Below are 21,863 nucleotides of genomic sequence, written 5' to 3'. Positions count from 1 at the left end.
ATTAATCTTATTTATGGTATTTTATATTATATCATTAAAGTGTTCTTAGATCTTTTATTACGTTTATTAATACTTTTGTGATGGACAGAATATTTCTGACGAGTTTTTTACAGAACTGTTTCACCAGTGAGATTTTCAAAGTGTGACCCAGTTTTACATAAATGCAGTATGTTGTTTCTGTCGTTGTTCAATGTTCTGTGTTTCGCTTTTTACGTTGATGATAAATAACATTTTTCCTTTTCTCGGGTTCATTAATTACATTTTATCAGGTTATATATATTAAAAAACACTATATTTTTTGTTAGATATACTTACTACCCACGGTACGTACTGACTGTATACAAGATTATCGTATTACACGACCTGATCAGTTGCATGACTGAGCAACTCACGGTATTTCAGCTCGTATACGATAAGTAGTGACAACAGCCAGTAGCTAATACAGCTAGTGAGAGTTTGCAATCAGAATTAAATAAAAAATTACACAATATTACGATTGCTGATTACTCGACTATCAGCTCATATATGTAGCTACGATTTAAGCTCATGGTATAATATTGATCATATATCTTTTACCCAATGGAAGCGTTTATCAAAATATTTCCCATGTCATTCTCATCTTTGCCATCTTCCTCAAACTCTTCAAAAGATGTTGTTGAATACATATCATCAGTAGCTGCATGATGCAGTTCCGTAGATCTATAACCACCTGGTTCATCTTCACTCAATGTCTCAATATCATCGCTAATTACGAACATTTGCCTCGTACAATGACGGAAATAATACTTTCGAAGTGTTGAATAAAAATCAAGAAAGAAACGAATGGTATAATGAATAAGGATTTGCGAAAATGTCGCAAGAAATATGCACAGTCCACCAACGTAAGCAAATACTAGAAAAGGAATATTACAGTAACAGTAAGGATTAAAAGTAGAACAAAAAAAACAGGGTATTTACGAACACTTGAAATGCATAATTGTCTTCACTAAAGGCATGGACTATATATATATATATATTACATGCTCTTGCATCTTAAATGCTTGATGCGAGAACTTTTACAGTTTTCGTTATATTTCTTCAACAAGTGTGGCGAACACACTAAATTACACAGCATCAACCCAACGCTTGAATCACATGATAATACTAATATTCACCATATTTTGATCCATACATACCGGTTAAAAACGTGTAAGTTCCAACGTTGTAGTTAAAAATGCAAAATGCTTTCTAAAAAATGTTTATATAGAATTATTTTAGAATGATTTCTTAGGAAAGGATTGAACAATAGAACCAAAATCTTTTGAAACAAGGATCTCATTTTTCTTATTCACTTTGTGCACACAGCAGTGTGTCAATCAATGTCCATACTGAATGAAATACAAACAGGCTATTGACAGGTGTAAATACATGCAAGCACATTTTTCATTTCCTTCAAACTGTGAATTTAATTTTTCGACGACTCAATATTCCCCACTTCCGGGCAAGTTTTCAACAAAACAGGTAAAGACGTAAAGTATCATTTGTTACCTGTCTTGACGAATTTCTTGGTGACTCACAATGAAATGATCTATAACTATCCTTTGCAGCACACTCTGTAAATGTGTGAAAATTACATTCTTCGCAGAAATAACATTGAACCTATGGGAAAATAACGTTCAAAATTAAATGTGATTAGAAATAAAAGAAAATATTTTGAAATCGCTATGCAAGTGTGAATGTAACGCTTTTATTCTGGTGTTTATTTACTCCCAGATACAAAATGAGGAGCTTTAAAACAGGAAAACTGCGATATAGACCGATCAATATTCGGTCTACGTGAAATAAATATCAATACGAATTAACGTTATGTAAAACTTACCATATTTGTTTTCTCGCAAAGTTTCATAATTTCGCGTTGTGTTTTAAAGCAAGCCCAGGAAATATACAACTTTGAAAACCACAGCAATAAACACGTAAAACAAACTAAGAAAATAACGCCAAAATTCCAGGCCAAGTGAACTTTACCAAATTGTTGGACTGTTAAAGATGACTGAAAAATAACAGAATTTAATGACGTCTTAGTTTCGTTTCCAAAGATTCGACTCTTCCATTAACCAGTCAACCAGAAAAGAGACAATAAGAAAAAAGTTAAAACATAGGGTACCTTTAATTTGAATGGCATTTTTCTTCTAGTGTAAAATATGACCATAAAAATTGCTGACACAGAGATTGTTAACGAGAGCACCTGAAGTTCCAAACCACTATTACGAGAGCTGTAATACCTGCAGGAGAAATTCATGCTTTTATTCCACACATATATGACTTGAGAGTCTACAAGATTGCTCTCTGAGCAATACCTTATTTTGTGCATGACTTAATAGATGGTATTCTAGGTACACTAAAAACTGAATGGATGGTATATTCTAGGTAGTAGGTACACTAAAAACTCTCGGTACAAACTCTCTACAGTGTACTCACTTCCATGAAAACATATCTTCTGCCCAAAAATTCACAACAAAAAAGCAAAGAAGATTCAATAACATGCTTGCGGTGAGTAGCCAAGATAGACCACGGAATCGTAACCAACAACAACATGCAAAATATGCCTAAAGTGCACAGAAAATTTTTTCAATATCTTGGTCTGACAACTGTATTGCTATATGAAAATCTAAGGAGGTCTATTGAGAGCTGAGGAGGACAAGGCAGGTCTAAGGAGGAATAAGAAGTGCTAAGGGGAACTACTTAAGGAGGCATGGCAAAGGCTAAAGAGGTCCAGGGAAAGCTAAGAAAACCTAAGGAGAGGTAAGGAGAGTCAATGAACTCTTATTTGAGTTCAATAAAGCTCAGAAGTTCTACTGAGGCTGAAGATGGCTAAGCAGGTCTAAGGAGGCCTGAGGAAGCCTAGGGTCTAAAGATGTCTCCCGAGGGCTACAGATATCTAAGAATGTCTAAGGAGGTTGAAGGAGGGCTAAGGAAGCTAAGTATATCTAACTAAGACAGATCATGTGATAATCTAGCTAAGACAGATCATGTGATACATTTAACGTAGTATGTTATACACTATAATCAGGGTCACATAAAGTAACTACCAATTTTTGCAGGTGTGAATGCAAAAAAATTGTCATTGGTGAGAGTTGATTGTCATTGATTGCCATAGCCATGTAATAAATGACATGACATGTGAAAGTATGATTTACATACAAAAAAGTTTTAACTCACCAGAATCATCAAAAATATTGGGAGATCCATTAATCGAAGGACATTCTGAAATGTAATGATGCCAGAAATTGCATTACTCAACTTAATTGACAAGTTAACAAATGAATGATGGAAATGGTATAAAAAATCAACTTACAGATTCATTGGTAACTCTTGGATCATTCTGTTAATGGAAATTGATTTATATTTAGGTGTCAGGCATTTTGTCATTTTTACCTTACCCTCTTTTACTTTTACCCTCACTTTTACTTTACTTAAATATAAGCAGTGGACTACATTTCAGTCACTAGTTTTCTACCATTTTTCTACCATAAAGTTTTTCATTATTAACCTGGGTTTGTCTACCAGGAGTTAGGCCATTTCATTGGTACATAATCCATCTGTTTCTAACCTGGTTGATTTTACATTCACATATTTATTTTACTTTTGTTCTTGCAATTTGCTTGAAGCAATATGATTAAAATTCCCTAAAATCACCTATTATATTGTATATTTCTTATGTTTTTGGTTGTGGGATAAAAAAGTAACCCCATATCATTACCCCCACAATAACATATTTGTTCTTTACAGCCAAATTGATCTATTTCAAAAAAGGTTATGGAATTTGTAACTAAGCAATTTGGTACTTGTGATATCATAAATTATCAGGGACTTACTAAATATTCACTTAAACAATGCACTTTACCTGGAATAAATTCTCTGGTAATTGTTTCTGTGATGCCCTAGCATCACCATACCCATCAAAATAAGGAGGGTTGCTCACAAATTCTACCAAACCAAATATTAAAAATCCTAGTGCAATAAGACAATGAAATACTTGAATAGCTATATTCAACAGCTGCCGTCTGTCCGATAAATCTATTTCCATCTTTGAATGCAATACACGACATTAGTTTCAACCAGAGCTGACCTGCCTGGCCGTGGTTTGCTATTAAAATAACAATCAGCAAATTATCTGATTAATTAACTGATTTCATATAAAAATTGAAATATCAAGCAATTTCCAGACGACTTTAACAAAAACACCAATGATGACACATCTTCTTTCTTTCAGCACTGCAAATTTTATACATTCAAATTCTCTGAACAGAATAAAAGTATTTCTATTCTGCAATTTTTTGTATGATTGCGATGTTGAAATTCTTTCATGTTCTGGAAATAAATTAAATTAACATAAATTAACATACATCATCCAGATAATGCCAGATTCCCGTCTTTTGCCAATCCAAACGATGCCAGCAAGGCAGCAACCTGTCATTATGTTTATAAAACAATACATTTACCTCTCTCCAGTAAAACATTACATTTATTTATTATCTTCATCTAATTTATCCAAAACCTTTAAAAACCCACAAACTAGCAAGCTCTTGCAGTCGCTTCTGGCTCGAAACGCCCAATGACCATGTACAGCTTCTGATAACGACAAACGAACACATGAAGGTGATGAAAGAAAACCAGGAAAACTGAAGAAAAACTTTCCAAGTCAAATAAAGTCAGTACATCCTCGTCCCCAGGTTTTTCGCGTGAAGCAAGTATTGCTAAACCTCGTACCCAGGGTTTTCCTTTGCAGGGTACGAAGAGTTTGGAGTATTGCCATCTTACCCAGTCGAATCAGTCAAATATACCATATACCGGTAGCTTAGCATCAAATGTGGTATAACAACTGCCTAAAATAATGAGACAAAAGATCAGGCCCTCAGATCGAAACGTCGAGAAGTATTTTTGTCTATTTTAGGCAGTTGTCATACCACATTTGATGCTACGTTATTTGAAGACGCAGCCACGCTGTTTCCTGGTTATATGGGAACATATACTGATATAATGGTAGGTATACTGTGGCAAGGAGACCCAAGGCAAAGTGAGGCAGGTCACGTTTACGTTTATACAAAAAACAAAGATTAAGAGTTTCAATTTTAGATTACCATTAACAACATATCATTATAAATAGTAGAGAATAGAGTTATTCACAATGCCTGATATTGATTAAATAATGCCTGATATTGATTAAATAATTACAAGTAACATCAGCACCGGCAGTGCAGCTAACATAGTAAATTCACCATTTTTGTGTTCATAGATATTTCTATTCATTCCAGAAATATGTCTTAAAAATTCCTAACTGTTTTCCAACAGGAAGATTATATGGGATGAGCGAGAGCCTGAGGAAATTTATTGATTAATTGTTTTAAGTTAATATGCGAATTAGCTACAGTGTTTATCTCTTGATGGTTTCACTCAGGTGTTGAAAAATAAAATCCTTGCGTGTTCATGGCTCGTAAACATGTTATGAACATTGACGCTCGTTTCATTCATGCATGTACATGTAGAGTACCTGGTAAAACGATTTTCATTCCAGCAAAGTGGATTTAACGGCGTGCATGGTTATTATCCAAAAATATCTAACAAATCCGTATTGTTTTGTTGCCTTTGTTCCGGTGTGGAATTTTGATTAGACAAAGCCAGTGTTGGGGTCAAGTTAAAATTTTGGTTTCCTGGAAATTGTGGAGCCTGATTCCCTGGTCTTGAAAGATTTGTGGAAACTGTTTGACCGTGATACGAGCCTAGTGAGAAGTTTTAAGGAGACTTAATAAATGTGAAGACTATGGGATATCAGGTGATATATCAGGAGGGATGGGAAGGGGTATTCTTACGCCTGTATTCAAAAAGCTCCCTCACACTCATACTCATCGAGTGTGACATATAAATTTCGTTAATGCTGATCAGTGAGAAAGTTTTTTTCTGAAGTGAATGAAAGATATAAGGTGAATCACTGAAAATCAAGCCCCTGTTCGGCTCGAAATGCCGCCATTCAAACGTTATGAGAAGATTAAGATCTCCCACTCAATGAGTTTGAGTGTGAGTGAGCTTTTAGAATACAGGCGCTAGTTTATTTCATACCTAGTTTAGATGGAGCAGTTGATCCCATTGTCTTCATCTGGTTTAGAGTTCTTGATTGTGATTGGTTGCTTTGAAACCCTGGAAATTCTAGAGAATGAAGCGACGATGATGCATTTGCTGGTGCACTTGATCTCATCGATGCTGCATTAGAAAATATATTCGGATTTCCAGGGAACATTCCTGTTAAGAGTGCAAAGTATGATTAACGTGGAGTTTTCAGGTAAATAACTAAAAACATCGCAAAGCGAAACAGTTGATAAACCAAGAAATACCTCCATTCCTTGTGTTAGATATTCCCGTACTTCCCATTGGGTGAAAATTAGCCTGGTAGTTAACATTGAGTGAATTCATGTGACCAATCGGTGGTGACATCAATGTCTGACCAGATGAAAATCCAGTAAGTCCAGTTTGATTGCGTGGTTGAGTAGAAGTACCAACCATGTTAATATTTTGGCTCAATGTTGAGTTGAGAAGAAGTGTGTTTGTAGAAGCGTTAGGTTGAGAGCCTCCTGCATTTGGCTTTAAGATCATGTTAGGTCTTGGGGCGGATTGATTTGTATTCGAGTCAATTAGAGATGTTTGTTTTGTACTTTGAGAATTCTGAGTCTGAGTGTCTTTGAGACTGGCTTGAAGTTCTTTTGTGTTCTGTGATTGCTGTGATTCATCAGCGAAGCCGAAGAACTTATTAAACTAGAAGAAAAGTAAATTCTATTTTATTTCTATGATACTTGATTAGCGAGTTAACGAGGTAAACATTATATATCGCTACGCCTTGACCTGATATATTGAACGGGCGAAGCCACTTTAAATATAACCTATAAATAGGGTTGGTATCACAGTCTATATTACACATCGTTGAACCCGAGTAGCCATCATAACTACAGATATGATATGCGTATTAAAGATTATACACCACGTATTTCACTTTTACCATACATACCGCTGCACTGCCATTGCCTATATTTTTTTCCTCCACATTTTCTATTTCTGAAATATAACAGTAATAAATTAAACAGGCGTTATGCTATTCTACATGTAGATGTAGATGTATACTAAGTCCCTTCGTTTCTTCCTGCGTGTATATATGTTTATATACATACTACCTATGTTTACTAAAAATCTAGTACTCGTAAAAACATGCATTGTTGCACCAGGCATATACTTGAAAAAACGAGTCAATTCGAGTTACCTTTGGGTCCAGTTTTTGGCGGGGTATTTGCGGAGAACAAATGTGTAACTTTCCCCATGAGGTCATCCATTTGTTTACTGTCTTGAACTTCTTGTGCGAAAGCAAGGGAAGATCTACGAAATAAATCAATCATAAATGCAAAGTACAATGACAAACGCGTTGAACGACGTTTTTTATGCGTATTTTAGTAAATCTAGGTAATGAGATTTTGTATATATTTATGTTGAAGATCGCTGGAGGTGAAAAATATGTATTATAAGTGATACATTGTAATTTTAAAATATTAAAAATTATTAAATACTTAGTCTCCTCCTGCATCTGCTTCAATTGTTGTAGTTTTCCTTTTTGTTCTGTCTCTACACGACTGACCATTTCTCGAATCACTGACATGAACTGAGTGAACTAAATTGTGATGAAAAAATCAAACAAGGTAAATTGCATTTGTGAAAATTATCTTCCTTTCCCGCACTTCATACAACAATCCTAGCGTAAATGTTATGTCAGTAGTAGCATTCACATTGATTTAACGTGATACCGTTATAACATTTACTACAAAATACTTTGCGAACAAAATGTTGAAAAATTAATTATCATGTTTCCCAATATACCTGAGAGATATTTAGACCCGGTTCCACAGCAAGAGGTAACAAAAATGGAAGTGCTGACTTAGCAATGTAATCTTTGTCCAAACTCAGCTTTTTGTGCAACATTGTTTGTTTATAAATACCTGAATGTAGAAATAGTCGATTAAAATTCAAGTTATACAAACTTCTAAACAATCCACCCTTTCAATCTTCATTTTAATTAATGGTTATTAAAATGCAACGATCATGGAAAATCATCTTTTCTCGCTCAGTGACATATGGCTTAGATTCATTAATAGATGCAGGCATGCAGGCTCTAAATAAAACGTAGTTTTACCTAAAATAGCCATACAGATCGCAGGTTCACGAGTGGGAATGTCGAGTAATAGTGGGAATATTTCGTCAATTATAAGAAATTTATCCAAGAATTCCATAATCTTTCCAAGACACACGAGACAATTTACACGAACCTAAATAAGACATCGATAGCAAATATTTAAAAATATCGGAATGCGTCTAAGAAAGTCTTAGTAATGCATGTACAAATCATGTACAAATCAAATTATAATATTTGCAAGACTGAAGAAAATCACTCTTCATGGAGGTACATAGACAACCGTTAGACAACTGTTTCTGTTAATACGATTGTGAATAACAGATGTGCAAACTTCACCGTTGATAATGACAATTAAACAAATAAAACTTACAGAAAATGTTTCAGTTTTAAGGCAGAGTGTCTTGATTCTTGGAATTATGGAATGTTTCATTGCGGAGTACTCAATCATTTTTGCGAAACTTGGAATAATAGTCAACGCCAATTCCTGAAATATGAAACGAATTAGAAATGCTGTTTGCTTTCAGAGGTGTTGCTATTCTGGGGTAATACACCTCCTCACTATGTCCCACATTAGAATATTACAACACTTATTGGTGAGTTGTTCAAAATTATTCCCTGGTTCTAAAGCGAACTTGCAGCGCCAAAATAACTCAGTGTTAGAAGTGAGAGACAGCTTTCTCAGGATTTTGCAGAACACAAAGTTTGATTCTCACCTGGACTTGATCAGACGGTGCTTCTAAAGCCTGGAACACCATGGGCAAAACATGAAATTGAACAGCTTCTTTAGGAGTTTTGGTCAATAACAAGTCCATTTTTTTCAGCAAAATTAATACAACCTACATTTAAAAGGAAAATATTTGATGCATGGAATAAAATAAAAAGTACGAGCATAGTTGAAACGTGAAGAAAATAAAAAAATAACAGCATTAAGAGGTTTAAACATCTACACTACACTTGCAGTGAAAATGTCTCAAAGACACAGCTCATGATATTCGAGTATTTTATGGGTTGTTGAGTTTTTCAATGGTTTTCTACGTCTACCATAGCTATACCTGTATAGGATCTTGAATCTTTAAAACAAGTTTAAGTTTAGGAAATATCAACTCATTATATTCTTCATCACTGCAACTCTCAGCAATCAACAAGACGTTTGGTAATACAAAAGGTATCATTGCGTGGTTACTAAACTCCAGGCAGAGATGTGGCAGTATTCGTTGAATAACCACACGCTAAAACATAAGAAATTGTTAATAATAATAATATAAATAAACTATTTATACATATTAACTAAATATTTATACTGAATAGCTGTCATCTGCTATCACGTTTAAGCCTGCGACAAAACATCGAGTATATACTGTAGTAGAACTGGAAACAACGCGTGGTTATCGCGCGTATCAAAGAGCTTCGAAAGCTCCCGGAAAATGTCTGCTACGCAATGAATAATGAAAATAGTATTCTGGCATTAAATATGTGAGACAGTATATGTAAATATATACGGTTGTCACTCACCTTGGGAAGCATTGATATAATCTTGTACAAACTTTTGAAGAATTGAGATTTGGTCATGTTGTCTCTTTGCATCAATGTATCCAGGTAATGAAGAGTTTGTGCTGCTACGTTGTCAAAATATCTCACCTAAAACAAAAAACGAGGCACTTTGATGGCCTAGCCGACTGCTTGGATGGTAATTTAAGACCAGCTTATTAACTCTAGGATCATTCCCCAATTGATAAAACAACAGAAAAGATGTTGATCAGTACAAACCTTGGATATTTGGTGAGCATCAGGTCTTATTTCTGGTGAGACAGAAAGCAAACATTTAACTTGATCGCTAACTTCTGCTGGAACATCGCCAAGTGCTGGAGGATTTCGACTGATCTAAAACACGAGTTAATAATGAAATATAATAATGTTAAAGCTATATACACTATATGTGTAAATATTTGCATGGTAGTTAAAGTTAGCTACATATCATAAAGCAGGTTAAAAAAACACGAAATAAAACCAAATGTGCAGAATAATTGCCGAGATGCCAGGGTGCATAAATATTAGATAATTACCTTTTCAACATGTCTCTTATAAGTAACAATATCACCCTGACAATCAAACAATGGTTTGCCGCCATTATACACAGCGCAAATTAACATTCCCAAAGAGAAAAGATCTGCAGAAGATGTGCAAGTCCTTGACAGGATATGTTCTGGTGCAGTGTAATTTAATTCTGGTTGACACAACGGATTCAGTTGTGATTCCCATCCTTGGCAGTTGAAAGATACCTGAAACTTCAAACAAATAAATATTAAGTTGAGTAAAGTACACGCGGGACACCTATAGATGTGCAGAGTCAAAGTATAATTAGCAATTTAATGTTTTTTTAAAATCACCATACATTTTTTAAACGTATTGGTGAGGTTGGGATTTTCATGGATCTATTTTTTTATTCTACCAATCTTTCTTCATTCTGGAGGATTGATATACTTCGACACTCTATAGCTCACCTCCTTATCGGCCGTTGTGGCGAGTTTGCTAAAGTGTAAACCCGCAATTTTCCATTGTCCATTCTTCGTTATAACAATAGACTCTGGGGTTAAATTACCGTGAAGTCGTCTCGCGTCATTGTGAAGAAATATCACACCTTCAACAATCTAAAACAGAACAGTTCAGAAATCTAGTTTGTTCAACGCATATTTAAAAATATTACAGAGTTTTCGCCTGCTTTTCTTTACTTTTTAAAAGAAACCTTCGTCAAAACGTCTGTTTCACTGATATAAAGACGACCCTTTACGAGAATACCTAATGACATGAAAAAAGGGAAAGAGAAAGAAACGTCTGTCCTACAAAAAACACTGATTTACTTTCACACGCAATTCCGTATATTATGAAGTGAATTTTATAATATTGATCAGTCTAATCTCGTTTATACCACAAGACTCTTGAGGTTTGTTCATTCTTTTTTAACAGTGAAAATGATCCTGCATTATGTGAAGACAAAGCAAAAGGAAATAGTGTTAATTACTAACAAAGTACCTGATATAATCCATAAACTTTTTCAACATCATACAGCTCATATTCCTGAATTGGATTTTACAAATTGGATTTTACAATATGAAATAAAAGGAGCAAACAATGCAGGATTATATGTGTGGTAATTTAACTGCATTCATGTGTGTTTGTGCTCAACATGATAAGTAAGTACTGCATGTGAACAGTATAGTATTTAATAACACAATTTTAGAGTACCTTTAGTTCTTTAGGTACAGCTGGTGAAAAATTTTCATGATTTCCAAGAATATTTGACAAAGATGAAAATACAGGCTCTGTAGCAAAAGCTAGACTGTCTCTGATAAAATTAAATCAAAGATGTTAATAGACCTTAGGCATAATGATGTAAAAAGTTGTGACACCTGCAGGGAATTCTGGTTATAGTAGTCACAACGGGAAATTTTGAAGTTTGAAAATATTGCAATTCCCAATACCGGTATACATTAACTAGGCCAGCAATAGTCAGAATACTACCAATATCTACGACAGGGAACCCACTATGGGAAACTGTTCGTATGTCACTTATTCAAACAGCATGGACATTATCGAAGATTTTATCAAGTACATGGACCTACGATCAAGCTTCCTAGTTAGTAGGCAAGTTAGTATTTTTTTTTGTCAAGGTTAGCGTTTGATTTAGTGTATCTTCGACATACAGTATGAGACAAAAAAATGAGAATAGTGAGCTTGTACTGTAGGACTGGTTCTAATGAGCCTGAATCATGGCAATGTTTTGAAAACATCACAAAAAATATTTTAGACAATTAATCATTGTTAACTACACATCTACACCCAGTTCTCTGTTGCAAATATATAATGAAAAATTTTGGTAGGTACCTCATTAACAAATGTTCTTAGTTAATATTCATTCATTCATACCGTGATTCCTCCATAGGATGTTGTACGACTAATACTCGTGGATGACGTAATCTTGCAAGATGTGTAGGTCCAGATCTCATTGTTTCCAAGATCAGTTCAGCAGATTTCTTCTCCATCTTTTCTAACATTTTCTTTTCAAAAATAAACACAGAAACTTCCTGAAAAAAAAAAGAAACACAATACTGCAGATTATAATTGAGTGACTGGGCATCACCAAACTGCGAGCTTTGAAGGATTAGATTACAGATTGTTGTTATTATAAATTAGTTTGCAAACTTTATCAGATTTTATCATTTACAGTATAAGTACTGTACACTTTGTGAACACAGCATGTGTCATAGACCGCAGTAAAAAACTGGATAAATATTTTTTAGGGCTAACTAGGATAACTAGAATTCACCAGAATGTAGATCATAATGAGGAATATAGGAATAGTGACTAGTTGATGTTTGCTTACGTCATTCCTTCTTTTATACTTTCTCCTCATAAATAGGATTGCATCCATCCGTTAGCATTAACATGTTTATAATGTTTATTTAAATCTAGTTCGTCACAGAATGACAAGTATAAAAGAAGGAATGATGTAAGCAAACATCACCTAGTCACTAGTCCTATACTCTACATTATGATCTAGAATGAAATGCAAGAATCAAACATAAACACCACTGTAGCTGACAAAATTAAATTACAAAAATCACAATAACTAATTAAGTCCTAACTAATCAAACAAAAAAAATTCCAGTACTAGACAGGCAAAATTAAACATTTTTTTGCATTGGTGAGTTATACCTGTCCTGTTGATTTCTTTCGTCCATCGTAAATTTTCCACGAACTTCCTGGACCACAAGTTCCTCTTTGAACAGTAGTTTCATATTCACGAGTCACTGGGTTGCCAATGACTGATGTCACTGATTTCTTCAGTCGATCAAGCATTTGTATGCTGTATTACTCATAGATATCTATGATATTATTTCCCTCTATGTTATATTGTATATTATATACCAACTCCAAAAAATAATAACGTTTTTATATCAACTTTACGTTTGACATTTCTGCCCAATTTATATATTTTGTACTTTTATGAAAGGCTGAAAGCACCAGATGATTTTTATACCAAAGTCGAAATCCACATGACTATCATTCCAACATAATAATCTTAAACAAAAACCTCATCTTAGTTCATATCTGTGAATTTAACAAAAAACAAAATTTCTAAAAAAACTTTCATTTGCTTGAGATAGTGCATGGAGATATTTATTACGTGCCAATGATCAATGATCAAAGGCTGCCACTGAATATCCCAAATTCACCTGGAGAGAGCCCTCAATTCCCCTATGTTCCCCTACGTCTTACATACTTGGCAAACTCACTGATCAGATCAGTGGGCCAACTCCATTGAGTTATACTATAATTCCATTTATTATAGTATTACTATGGCTCAGCGGCTAACTCGGAGTGGCTAAGTAAGTTCTCCATGAATTATTTTAAAATGACAAAAACCCTCGAAAAAGTCGGCACTAAATTTGCGGATTTGTGTAATGCAAAAAGTTCATGGTGCTGGACTCAGTGGACTGCCTTGAAGTGCCTTTACTCTCTCAGGTCAAATATACCGGATTATGGTATATTCAAACTTGGTAAAGTCCAGTATACCGGTATATGGTACGTATATTCAATCTTTCCCTGTAGGTATCCCCTAAAAGAAACAATAATCCCCAACACGCATAGACTACCAACACAAGTCTTACATAGAGTATTTCAGAAAATAAACAAAACGAAGGCTCAATAAACAAAATGTCGCACAAACACATGGTTGTTTCTGATGTATTTTTATGGTCTTTGGCCGCTATATATCTCTTCGCGTTTTCATCTCTATATGTTCAAATACCTGGTAAATATCGCGCAATTCTTTATTGTTTCCTAGTGATTGAAATTTAGTGCGATTTCAAATAAAACAGAGCAAATACAACGGAGTAAACGACTTTAAAGACGCACGGTTACCGTGCTTGGAAGACATATATAAATTTGCACATGCGAAATTGCATGTTTTTAAATTTTTCGCTATAATATTGAAATAACCCTAAATATTTCAGGACTTTATGGAAAGGATGGAATTTTACCAGCACGGAATGTGATTCATGATTGTAAGTGAATATTTCTTTATACTTATATATTCGAAGTACCTGCTGATGAATATCAAAGAACAATAGACCGTTCATTCTCTCATCTGTGCGAAGTCGCGATGCTGCTTTTTTAAATAGTGTAGATAATCTTATTAAATCATTATTATTACATCATATATACGATAACTTTTTGTTCCCTTTATACCATGCAGTACCTAATTAGCCACGATGACGTTTTTCAACTTTTCGTGGTACTTTCAATTTTCTCAAACGGGTTTAAAAAGTTAAAAATTAATTAGAACATGAACAGCAATTTTTTAGAATCAGCAGACCATTTGAAGAATAACTCCAGCCTAAAATTAAGACTGTGGCCATTATGAGGTCTCACGCTTGCGGTTTTGAAAAAATGTACCCCAAAAATGGCTGCATACTCATGAGCATCATGAGATGTGAAAAATGCTAATTCATCACTCATAGCATGATTTAAAATCATGCCAGTACCTTATCAACCCATAACAGTAAAAGTTCAAGTGTTTTTGCAAAGTCACTAGCATGTCCTTTGTTTTATAGTGACATCATGTATAGACCGTGACACAAGATGTCCAATGTGGCAATCATGGGGGGAATGTCAAAGGAATAAAATTTGGATGTCAAAACATTGCAGAAAGAGTTGTAGTAATTGTCAAGGTATATATTATTAGAGAACATAAAAATGCCACATATTACTTATCATCCAATTTCATCAAAACCAAAATATTACTTTACTGATTTCTTGTGATATATTTGTTTTTAGATTCTGATATTAAACTTTTCTTGCAAGAGTTAAACCTTCTCTTACTCACTCGCAATTTGGGTTTTGATACTGAAACTGGAATGGAGTTTCTTTGCCTTGTTGGGATGCTCTTATCTGTTTTTTTGTTGCTATCAACATGGATGAGAAACTGCTGGAGCTTTGGATTTTTATTTTTGCTCTATTATTCTCAGCACAAGGTAACTGTGATTCAGATCCATGGCCCCTGATTCAGATCCATGGCCCCTGATTCAGAGCCAGCCCTTGATGAAGGATTGTTAGGAAGAGCCACCCCTAATGGATTGATGGTGTGTGTCAGAAGAACCACCCCTAATGATTGATGGTGGGTTGTTAGGAATTATAGAGACTCTGAATGGATGATGAGGTTGTTAGGAATTAGAGATATTCTAAATGGATTGATGGTGGGTATCAGAAAGAACCACCCCAAATGGATTAGAGTCTTTAGAGATACTCTAAATGGATTGATGGAGGGTGTCATGAAGAGCCGCCCCTGATTATGGATTGATTGTGGGTTGTAGGAATTAGAGATACTCTAAATGGATTGATAGTGAGTTGTTAGGAATTAGAGATACTCTGAATGGATTGATGGTGGGTTGTTAGGAATTAGAGATACTCTGAATGGATTGATGGTGGATTGTTAGGAATTAGAGATACTCTGAATGGATTGATAGTGGGTTGTTAGGAATTAGAGATACTCTGAATGGATTGATGGTGGGTTGTTAGGAATTAGAGATACAGTATTCTGAATGAATTGATGGTGGGTGTCAGAAAGAACCACCCCCAATGGATTGATGTGGGTTGTCACTCACATTAGAGCTACTCTGAATGGATTGATGGGGATTGATACTGGGTTAAGTCAGGAAGAGCCACCCATTGATCTATCCATGACCATTGAGTGTCTCATTTAAATAAATATTCATACATTTCAAATTAAATCAAGCTAGTGCAATATTTGCACAGTCAACATTGTAATTCAACAATGTTTCTTTTATCACCATTTTAGTAACTGTACATATTTTAAACATTTCAGGTCGGACAAATTTTTCTTTGGTATCAATGGTGAGTTATATTGTGATTTTTTTTAATAGATTTAGAATATTTATTAGAGATATGTAACTCAAAGTAAGAGTAATTTTTTTTCTTCTTGCGAATGTTTCTTCGTATTGTTCATGAGACTATCTGTTTCAAAATACACGCAGGGATGCATTGCTGTTAGAAACTGGATTCCTGGCCATTATTATTGCTCCATTCAATATATCGTTAGATAGAAAAAACAAATGCTTTATCAAATTTAGAAGGTAGGTATCGTAGATTTGTGCTTTCTTGTAATTTCACAAAATTCCTTGTGGTCCGCTGATTCATCATACTACCTGGTGCTACCTGGATGCCAAATGTCTTTACTTACATATTTCATTTACAGATCAAAAGTATCTCCTGCTGGCAGTGTCAGTTTTTGGTTGTTAAAATGGTTGTTATTTCGTCTCATGTTCAGTTCTGGCGTCGTAAAAATGACATATAGCGACAAAACGTGGTGGAATTTAACAGCTCTTAACTGGCATTATGAATCACAGGTAAAAAAATTGGGTACTCAACGAATTCCGACGAAAGAAAAGTAAATTTTCCGTGCTTAAAGTACAGCTCCAGGAACTCATCAATTTTGGAAATTGAACTTTTCTCTAATAATAAAAAAAAAATATTTTACGGATCTAACTTTTTTTCTGTAAAACATTTCTATGGATTTTGATATGGTTCTGATTTTGAATCCTAATAAACACATGCAAAATGCAAAGTGCATGAAGAATTCTTGTTTTTTTGTTAGTGTATTCCAACACCTCTTGCATGGCATTTTCATCATCTGCCTGAATGGTTTCAGAAATTAAGTGTTGTTATGACGTAAGTTTCCTCAGACTCCTTGGAACTCGACTGTCAACAGGTATTATAGCAACATTTATAATTTTAACGAAATATTTTTCTGTCATCCCACATTTTTAGGTATGTTATTGAAATAGGAATCCCGTTCCTTTTCTTCATTCCTGTTCGATTTCTTCGTATTTTTGCAGCGTTTGCTCAGGTCAGTTGACTTGTACTATGCAACAGGCATGCAAAATAAGCCGTTTGTGTGATTTGGTTGGACCTTTACCCTAGGTTTTTTTATAACATGTGTAAATTCCTAAACGCACCTTCGTTCTGTTTTAACTGTCAATTCTCTTCTTATAGGTTTTTCTTCAGTTGTTAATAATCCTTACTGGAAACTATAACTTTTTCAATATACTTACGATCATTTTGTGTTTGTCCTTGGTCGATGATAAGTTTTTTGGGATAGAATCAACTCCTGAGGATCATGAACAGTCTGAAGCGTTGGGTGTGTATATATATTGAATCTGAACATTAATTATTCCATATAGACTAAGTTACGAATTCTATAATCCTGATATAATATACCCTCAAATATCGTGTTTGTCGCGAGGGTAATATTGACAGGTGACAATGAGATTGCTTTATGAAATTGTTTAGAGAAAAAAGACGTCGCAACGCGTAGGGGTGAAATCACAAATAGTGCGAATGAGGCAGAATTAAAGCCACTTTTAAAAAATAAAAAGCAAGGTGTGTACGTATAACCAATTTTTATATATCAACAAAAGACCATATCAAAAACATTCTTGTATTTTTTCCAGAAAGCACGACTTGGAGAAAAGAAATAAGAAGGAAAACCGAAATTTTCAGAGTTTCTTTTATCAGTTGAGAGAATTTTATGAAAGCAAGACTTGTTTTAAAATACAAACGATTGTGAAAGTTTTGACAATTATTATTGTCTTTATGTTGTTTACCATCTTAACTGTGCGATGGTTCTCACTGAGGATATCTTCAAGTGAACCTGTTCACACAAAAATAGGTAAAGTGTACTTTCATTCAAATAATAATATCCATTATTATTAAATGATATATTTCCTACGTTCATATAGCTTTTTCCTCTGATGCGTTTTTTTCTGCTGTGCGAAGTGCTACATACATCTCCATCTTCTTGGGTCTCTGGTCTTTATCTGTTGAAATAATAGAAGCATTTATAAGGTTGGTATTTACGCCGCATATTTTGACTATTACCTCACGGGCGCGGGGTGTCCTGGGATAAAAACTTTAGCGACATCCATATAAAGACCTTGCATTGAGGAAATGTGTTCTATGCATGAGCGTATATAGAGTGACTTTTTCTTGAAGTAAGTCTACTGAAGGTAAGTTTCCTAATATGGTCAGGATCATAAGGATATTTCTATTGATTTTTAGATGTTTGAAACTGGAAATTAAACGGGATAAAATAATTCAAATATTCAAACTTTTGCAAGTGTCTATTATCTCCCTTTTTATGTTTGGATTAAGTTTGGTAAGTATATAGACGCCAGTCGCTAAAATTAAATCCTTTCTGAAATAAAATCCTAACTTGGAATAAAGATTTTAATTCAACCTTTACTATGATAACAGGTTCTTTATACTGGTGAAATTGACAAAGGCGTTCAGGCGAATATTCCACGATTCTTGGTTACCTTACATGACAATACTTATCATTTAGAAATGGTTCATTCTTATGGATTGTTCAGAAGGTAAGGAGCAATTTAATCAACGAGCTCTTTAGTACAGATTCAGTGAACCACAACCTTTATAGATCAGTTGCCTTTTCAGCCGGCTTGTAATTTTATTAATGTGCAAGAAATTTTAAAGTAGAAAAACGAGAGCTCCGTGAAAAAATACTTCTCGAGCTCGTAAATGCAAACAGTTGTTTCATATATGTTCAAATGTTACTGTTTACAATGTTGAGAATCTAAGTCATGTTCTTTCTTTTAATATCTTAGTATGACTGGTGTTGGTGGTCGACCTGAAGTGATTATCAAAGGAGGTGAAACACCAACTGGACCTTGGAAGGTCAAAAAGCTTGTTTGTAACTATAGTAAACTGTATTTAGTGCTGTCGATATTCAGACTGTACTTGCCGGCATATGTTTGAAGCCCATTTTTAAAAACGGAGAATTTTAAAGGAGAATTTTACTGAAAAAATTTGGTGATATGCCGTACGTATATTATCATCAATGCACTATTTGTATTTTTAATTATTTTACTTTATGTAAATGAATGAATCAATTCTTCTATCCTAGGAATTTGATTTTCTGTATAAACCAGGAAATGTGAACACAAGGCCTCCATTTGTTGGTTGGTAATCACCTTTTGTTGTATTCATGCATTGTATTACATTTTTATAATTCCCTATAGAGTAGGTATTTATAGATATTATGTTGTCGTTGCTATAAATTTTAATCGTGCTTCAAATAAACAGTTTCAACGGAAATGAAATCAACCATATTTTTGTTTAGCTCCTCACCAACCTCGACTGGACTGGCAAATGTGGTTTGCCTCATTAGGGAGTTATGATCACAATCCTTGGTTTTTAAGTTTAATTCATAAACTGCTGCTTGGAGAAACGCAAGTTCTTGGTTTGTTGGACAGGGGCCATTTTGAAAACCAGCCACCTCAGTACATTAAAGTTGATTTATATCGATATCATTTCACAGAAAATTCAACTCGTTTTTGGAAAATTTTGTCACAAACCAGGTAGGCATTCCAAGATTTTAAATACCTTAATTTTTTTCGCTCGGCTTCAGACAGGCGTATAACGTCAATAACGCTTGTGAACAAAAGGCAGTAAAATATTTAACCATTAAAAAAAGGACGACGCCAGAACTTGAACTACCATGTTCCAAAGCGAATCAGGAAATAATATCTTTGGCAGGCGAGAACTTCACAGCTAAGCAAATCTGCTATAGTCCGATGTGATTATTTTTATTATAGTGTTAAATCATGGTGGTCGAGAGAATATGTCAACGACTATACTCCTTTTATAATAAACAGAAATGATACTGAATCATTTGAAGTTCTTCTCAAGAATCGTTTCAAATTACTCAGGGTAAGTTAAATCGAGAGTCTATATACATACCAAAAAATCAATTCATATTTATTATATGGCTTTTCAAAATTCTGTATTCTCATTGGTTGACGAGCGGTCCGTAAAACCCATACCTGGACCAGTATCCCGGATGTCTCATGCAGTTCAGCCATGTAATAAAAAGAATTTTGACCTCGCTTGTTCGATCTGTACTGTGAAATATCTGACTGAGGTTTTTGCATCAACCTCGCTCCTTCCTCGCTCGGTCCGTACTAAAAAGTCTCGGTCTGATATTTCACAGTGCAAACTTTACGTTCGGTCAATAATCAGTGAATATATTCATATATCTTTAATAGACTGACGTGCCCGATGAGGCTACATTTGGCTTTCTATATTCTTTGGTGAATAATCTTCGCAGCCCTCGTCAAGGAAGACTAGGCCCTAGTCTTATACTTACACTGTTTCTTTCCTCACTGGTTTCATTAATTACCAAAATATGGTGGAGGCGAACTGGACACAAGAACCTGTGAGTAGAATGTGTTGTTAAATCTATAATAATGCTTGCAAAAGTAAAGGTTGTCTTCCCGGTATTTTACCCCGATAGAATAAAAATAATTTGTGTCGTTATATTCTAACAAATTGAAACTTCAACGCGGGACTAATCTACAATAATATATTTAAACTAATATGATTAAATTATCTCTTATAATGACGCATTCCGAGCAAAAAGAGCTCGTAAAATATTATTATCAACTTTAAAAGCTACAAATGGGTAAATAGAAAATTTGAGTGATTTTATTTAAATTAACGAAACCTTTTAATAAAAATTAACATTTCGATAGTTCTCCTGCGATAACTTGGTTAAAATCATCCATTATGAAGATTGTTCCTAACAAGATTACTAACATTCGTCCATACTTGTCGTCTTATCGTAAACGCATACGTCACTGCTGTATTTTATGCAAGAGAAGAACTCTTTCAAAATTAAACAAAACGGTTTTTAAATGGGCAGACTGGTCGAGGGGTAAAGAATACGCATCTCATGTTAAAAGTTGGTCTAGAGTTGAATGTTTGAAGGTAAAGGAGAGTGTGATAAAGCTTGCGAGTTTTGACATGGGACTGATGGGAGGCGAACATATTTTGTTTTCTAAGGGATAGCACCCAGCCCCAAGCACCCAGGCCCTAGCCCCTCTCGGTTCTGCTGCCACTGCCCCACTATTTTGAGACACGTTCGTCTCATGCTATTTCAGGTTTTTCGTTGTAAGATGATCCAAAGTCGGTTATGTGCTGTAGAGCACAAAGTTTTATTTAAAAATAACACAATTATATCATAAAATTCTCGAAATGAAGTGTATCTACGTTTTTGTATGTATTTTATAGAAAACAACATGACAGATGAGAGATAATCGATATTAATGCAAATAATGGATATTTAATATAGCTAACTGCTATTTGAAGTCGTTATCAATTTAGAAGAAAATTTTTCTCAAGAATTTTAAAATAAATAAATTTTACTGATAATTTTGAAATAAATAAATTTTACTTATTTAATGTGGAGACAAAGTTTAGCCCATCTTCAAATTTGGGTATTGTTTGTAGGGTATATTCTATTTTTAACTTTTATCGCTTCCGCGCACAGCTATATACAGCTTGCCTGCATGATTTTCATTAATTACCGGTGATAGTCAGCGATCTTTTATATTGATTGCCGCCAGTGGCGAAGAAAATTTACTCTAGATAGCAAAGCTCTTCATTTGTTATATTCATCTCTACCTGAAGCCTATATTTCTACACAATTCAGCGATAGCCGGCGATGGATATGGTCGGTGATCGCTGGAGAATTAATTAACATCGCCAAGTGGCCGTAATTAGT

General features: G+C 34.5%; 3 protein-coding genes across 4 annotated transcripts; 1 reads left to right on the top strand and 2 right to left on the bottom strand.

Moving 5' to 3' along the window:
* Positions 1-20: 20 nt before the first annotated feature.
* LOC114521626 lies at positions 21-4,689 on the bottom strand. The gene is made up of 10 exons (XM_028542125.1): positions 4,482-4,689; positions 3,884-4,350; positions 3,335-3,361; positions 3,199-3,243; positions 2,458-2,585; positions 2,144-2,261; positions 1,859-2,029; positions 1,528-1,638; positions 1,176-1,227; positions 21-892 (listed from the first exon to the last, which is right to left on the bottom strand). Exons 2-10 carry the CDS (start codon positions 4,064-4,066, stop codon positions 573-575), a joined length of 1,155 nt encoding a protein of 384 aa, XP_028397926.1. The 5' UTR covers positions 4,067-4,350; positions 4,482-4,689; the 3' UTR covers positions 21-572.
* Positions 4,690-5,159: 470 nt separating this feature from the next.
* LOC114521343 (SCY1-like protein 2) lies at positions 5,160-13,598 on the bottom strand. 2 transcript variants are annotated; one of them, XM_028541752.1, is made up of 19 exons: positions 12,920-13,598; positions 12,131-12,288; positions 11,450-11,549; positions 11,237-11,281; positions 10,708-10,854; positions 10,270-10,491; positions 9,974-10,087; positions 9,719-9,844; positions 9,259-9,435; positions 8,920-9,042; positions 8,577-8,690; positions 8,207-8,339; positions 7,894-8,012; positions 7,587-7,687; positions 7,286-7,398; positions 7,037-7,083; positions 6,369-6,786; positions 6,097-6,276; positions 5,160-5,759 (listed from the first exon to the last, which is right to left on the bottom strand). In XM_028541752.1, the coding sequence occupies exons 1-19, from the start codon at positions 13,061-13,063 to the stop codon at positions 5,584-5,586; spliced, it is 2,757 nt and encodes a 918-aa protein (XP_028397553.1). In that variant the 5' UTR covers positions 13,064-13,598; the 3' UTR covers positions 5,160-5,583. The 2 variants fall into 2 exon arrangements, with proteins under 2 accessions (XP_028397553.1, XP_028397554.1); XM_028541753.1 differs by having other exon boundaries at positions 10,270-10,485.
* A 325-nt stretch (positions 13,599-13,923) lies between these two features.
* Positions 13,924-21,327, top strand: LOC114521518 (lipase maturation factor 2-like). The gene is made up of 21 exons (XM_028541987.1): positions 13,924-14,018; positions 14,221-14,271; positions 14,821-14,937; positions 15,044-15,240; positions 16,092-16,120; positions 16,261-16,359; positions 16,482-16,632; positions 16,881-16,954; positions 17,054-17,132; positions 17,279-17,423; positions 17,576-17,669; positions 17,737-17,954; positions 18,025-18,130; positions 18,344-18,440; positions 18,539-18,657; positions 18,907-18,976; positions 19,206-19,260; positions 19,422-19,659; positions 19,897-20,011; positions 20,347-20,516; positions 20,833-21,327. Exons 1-21 carry the CDS (start codon positions 13,937-13,939, stop codon positions 21,146-21,148), a joined length of 2,622 nt encoding a protein of 873 aa, XP_028397788.1. The 5' UTR covers positions 13,924-13,936; the 3' UTR covers positions 21,149-21,327.
* Positions 21,328-21,863: the final 536 nt, after the last annotated feature.

This window comes from Dendronephthya gigantea, unplaced genomic scaffold (genome assembly GCF_004324835.1).
Source record: "Dendronephthya gigantea isolate DGI-Jeju-01 unplaced genomic scaffold, DenGig_1.0 000020F, whole genome shotgun sequence".
In the NCBI taxonomy this organism is placed as follows: domain Eukaryota; kingdom Metazoa; phylum Cnidaria; class Anthozoa; order Malacalcyonacea; family Nephtheidae; genus Dendronephthya; species Dendronephthya gigantea.
The sequence above is the reverse complement of the archived record's forward strand: the minus strand, read 5'-3'. Positions and strand labels throughout refer to the sequence as shown.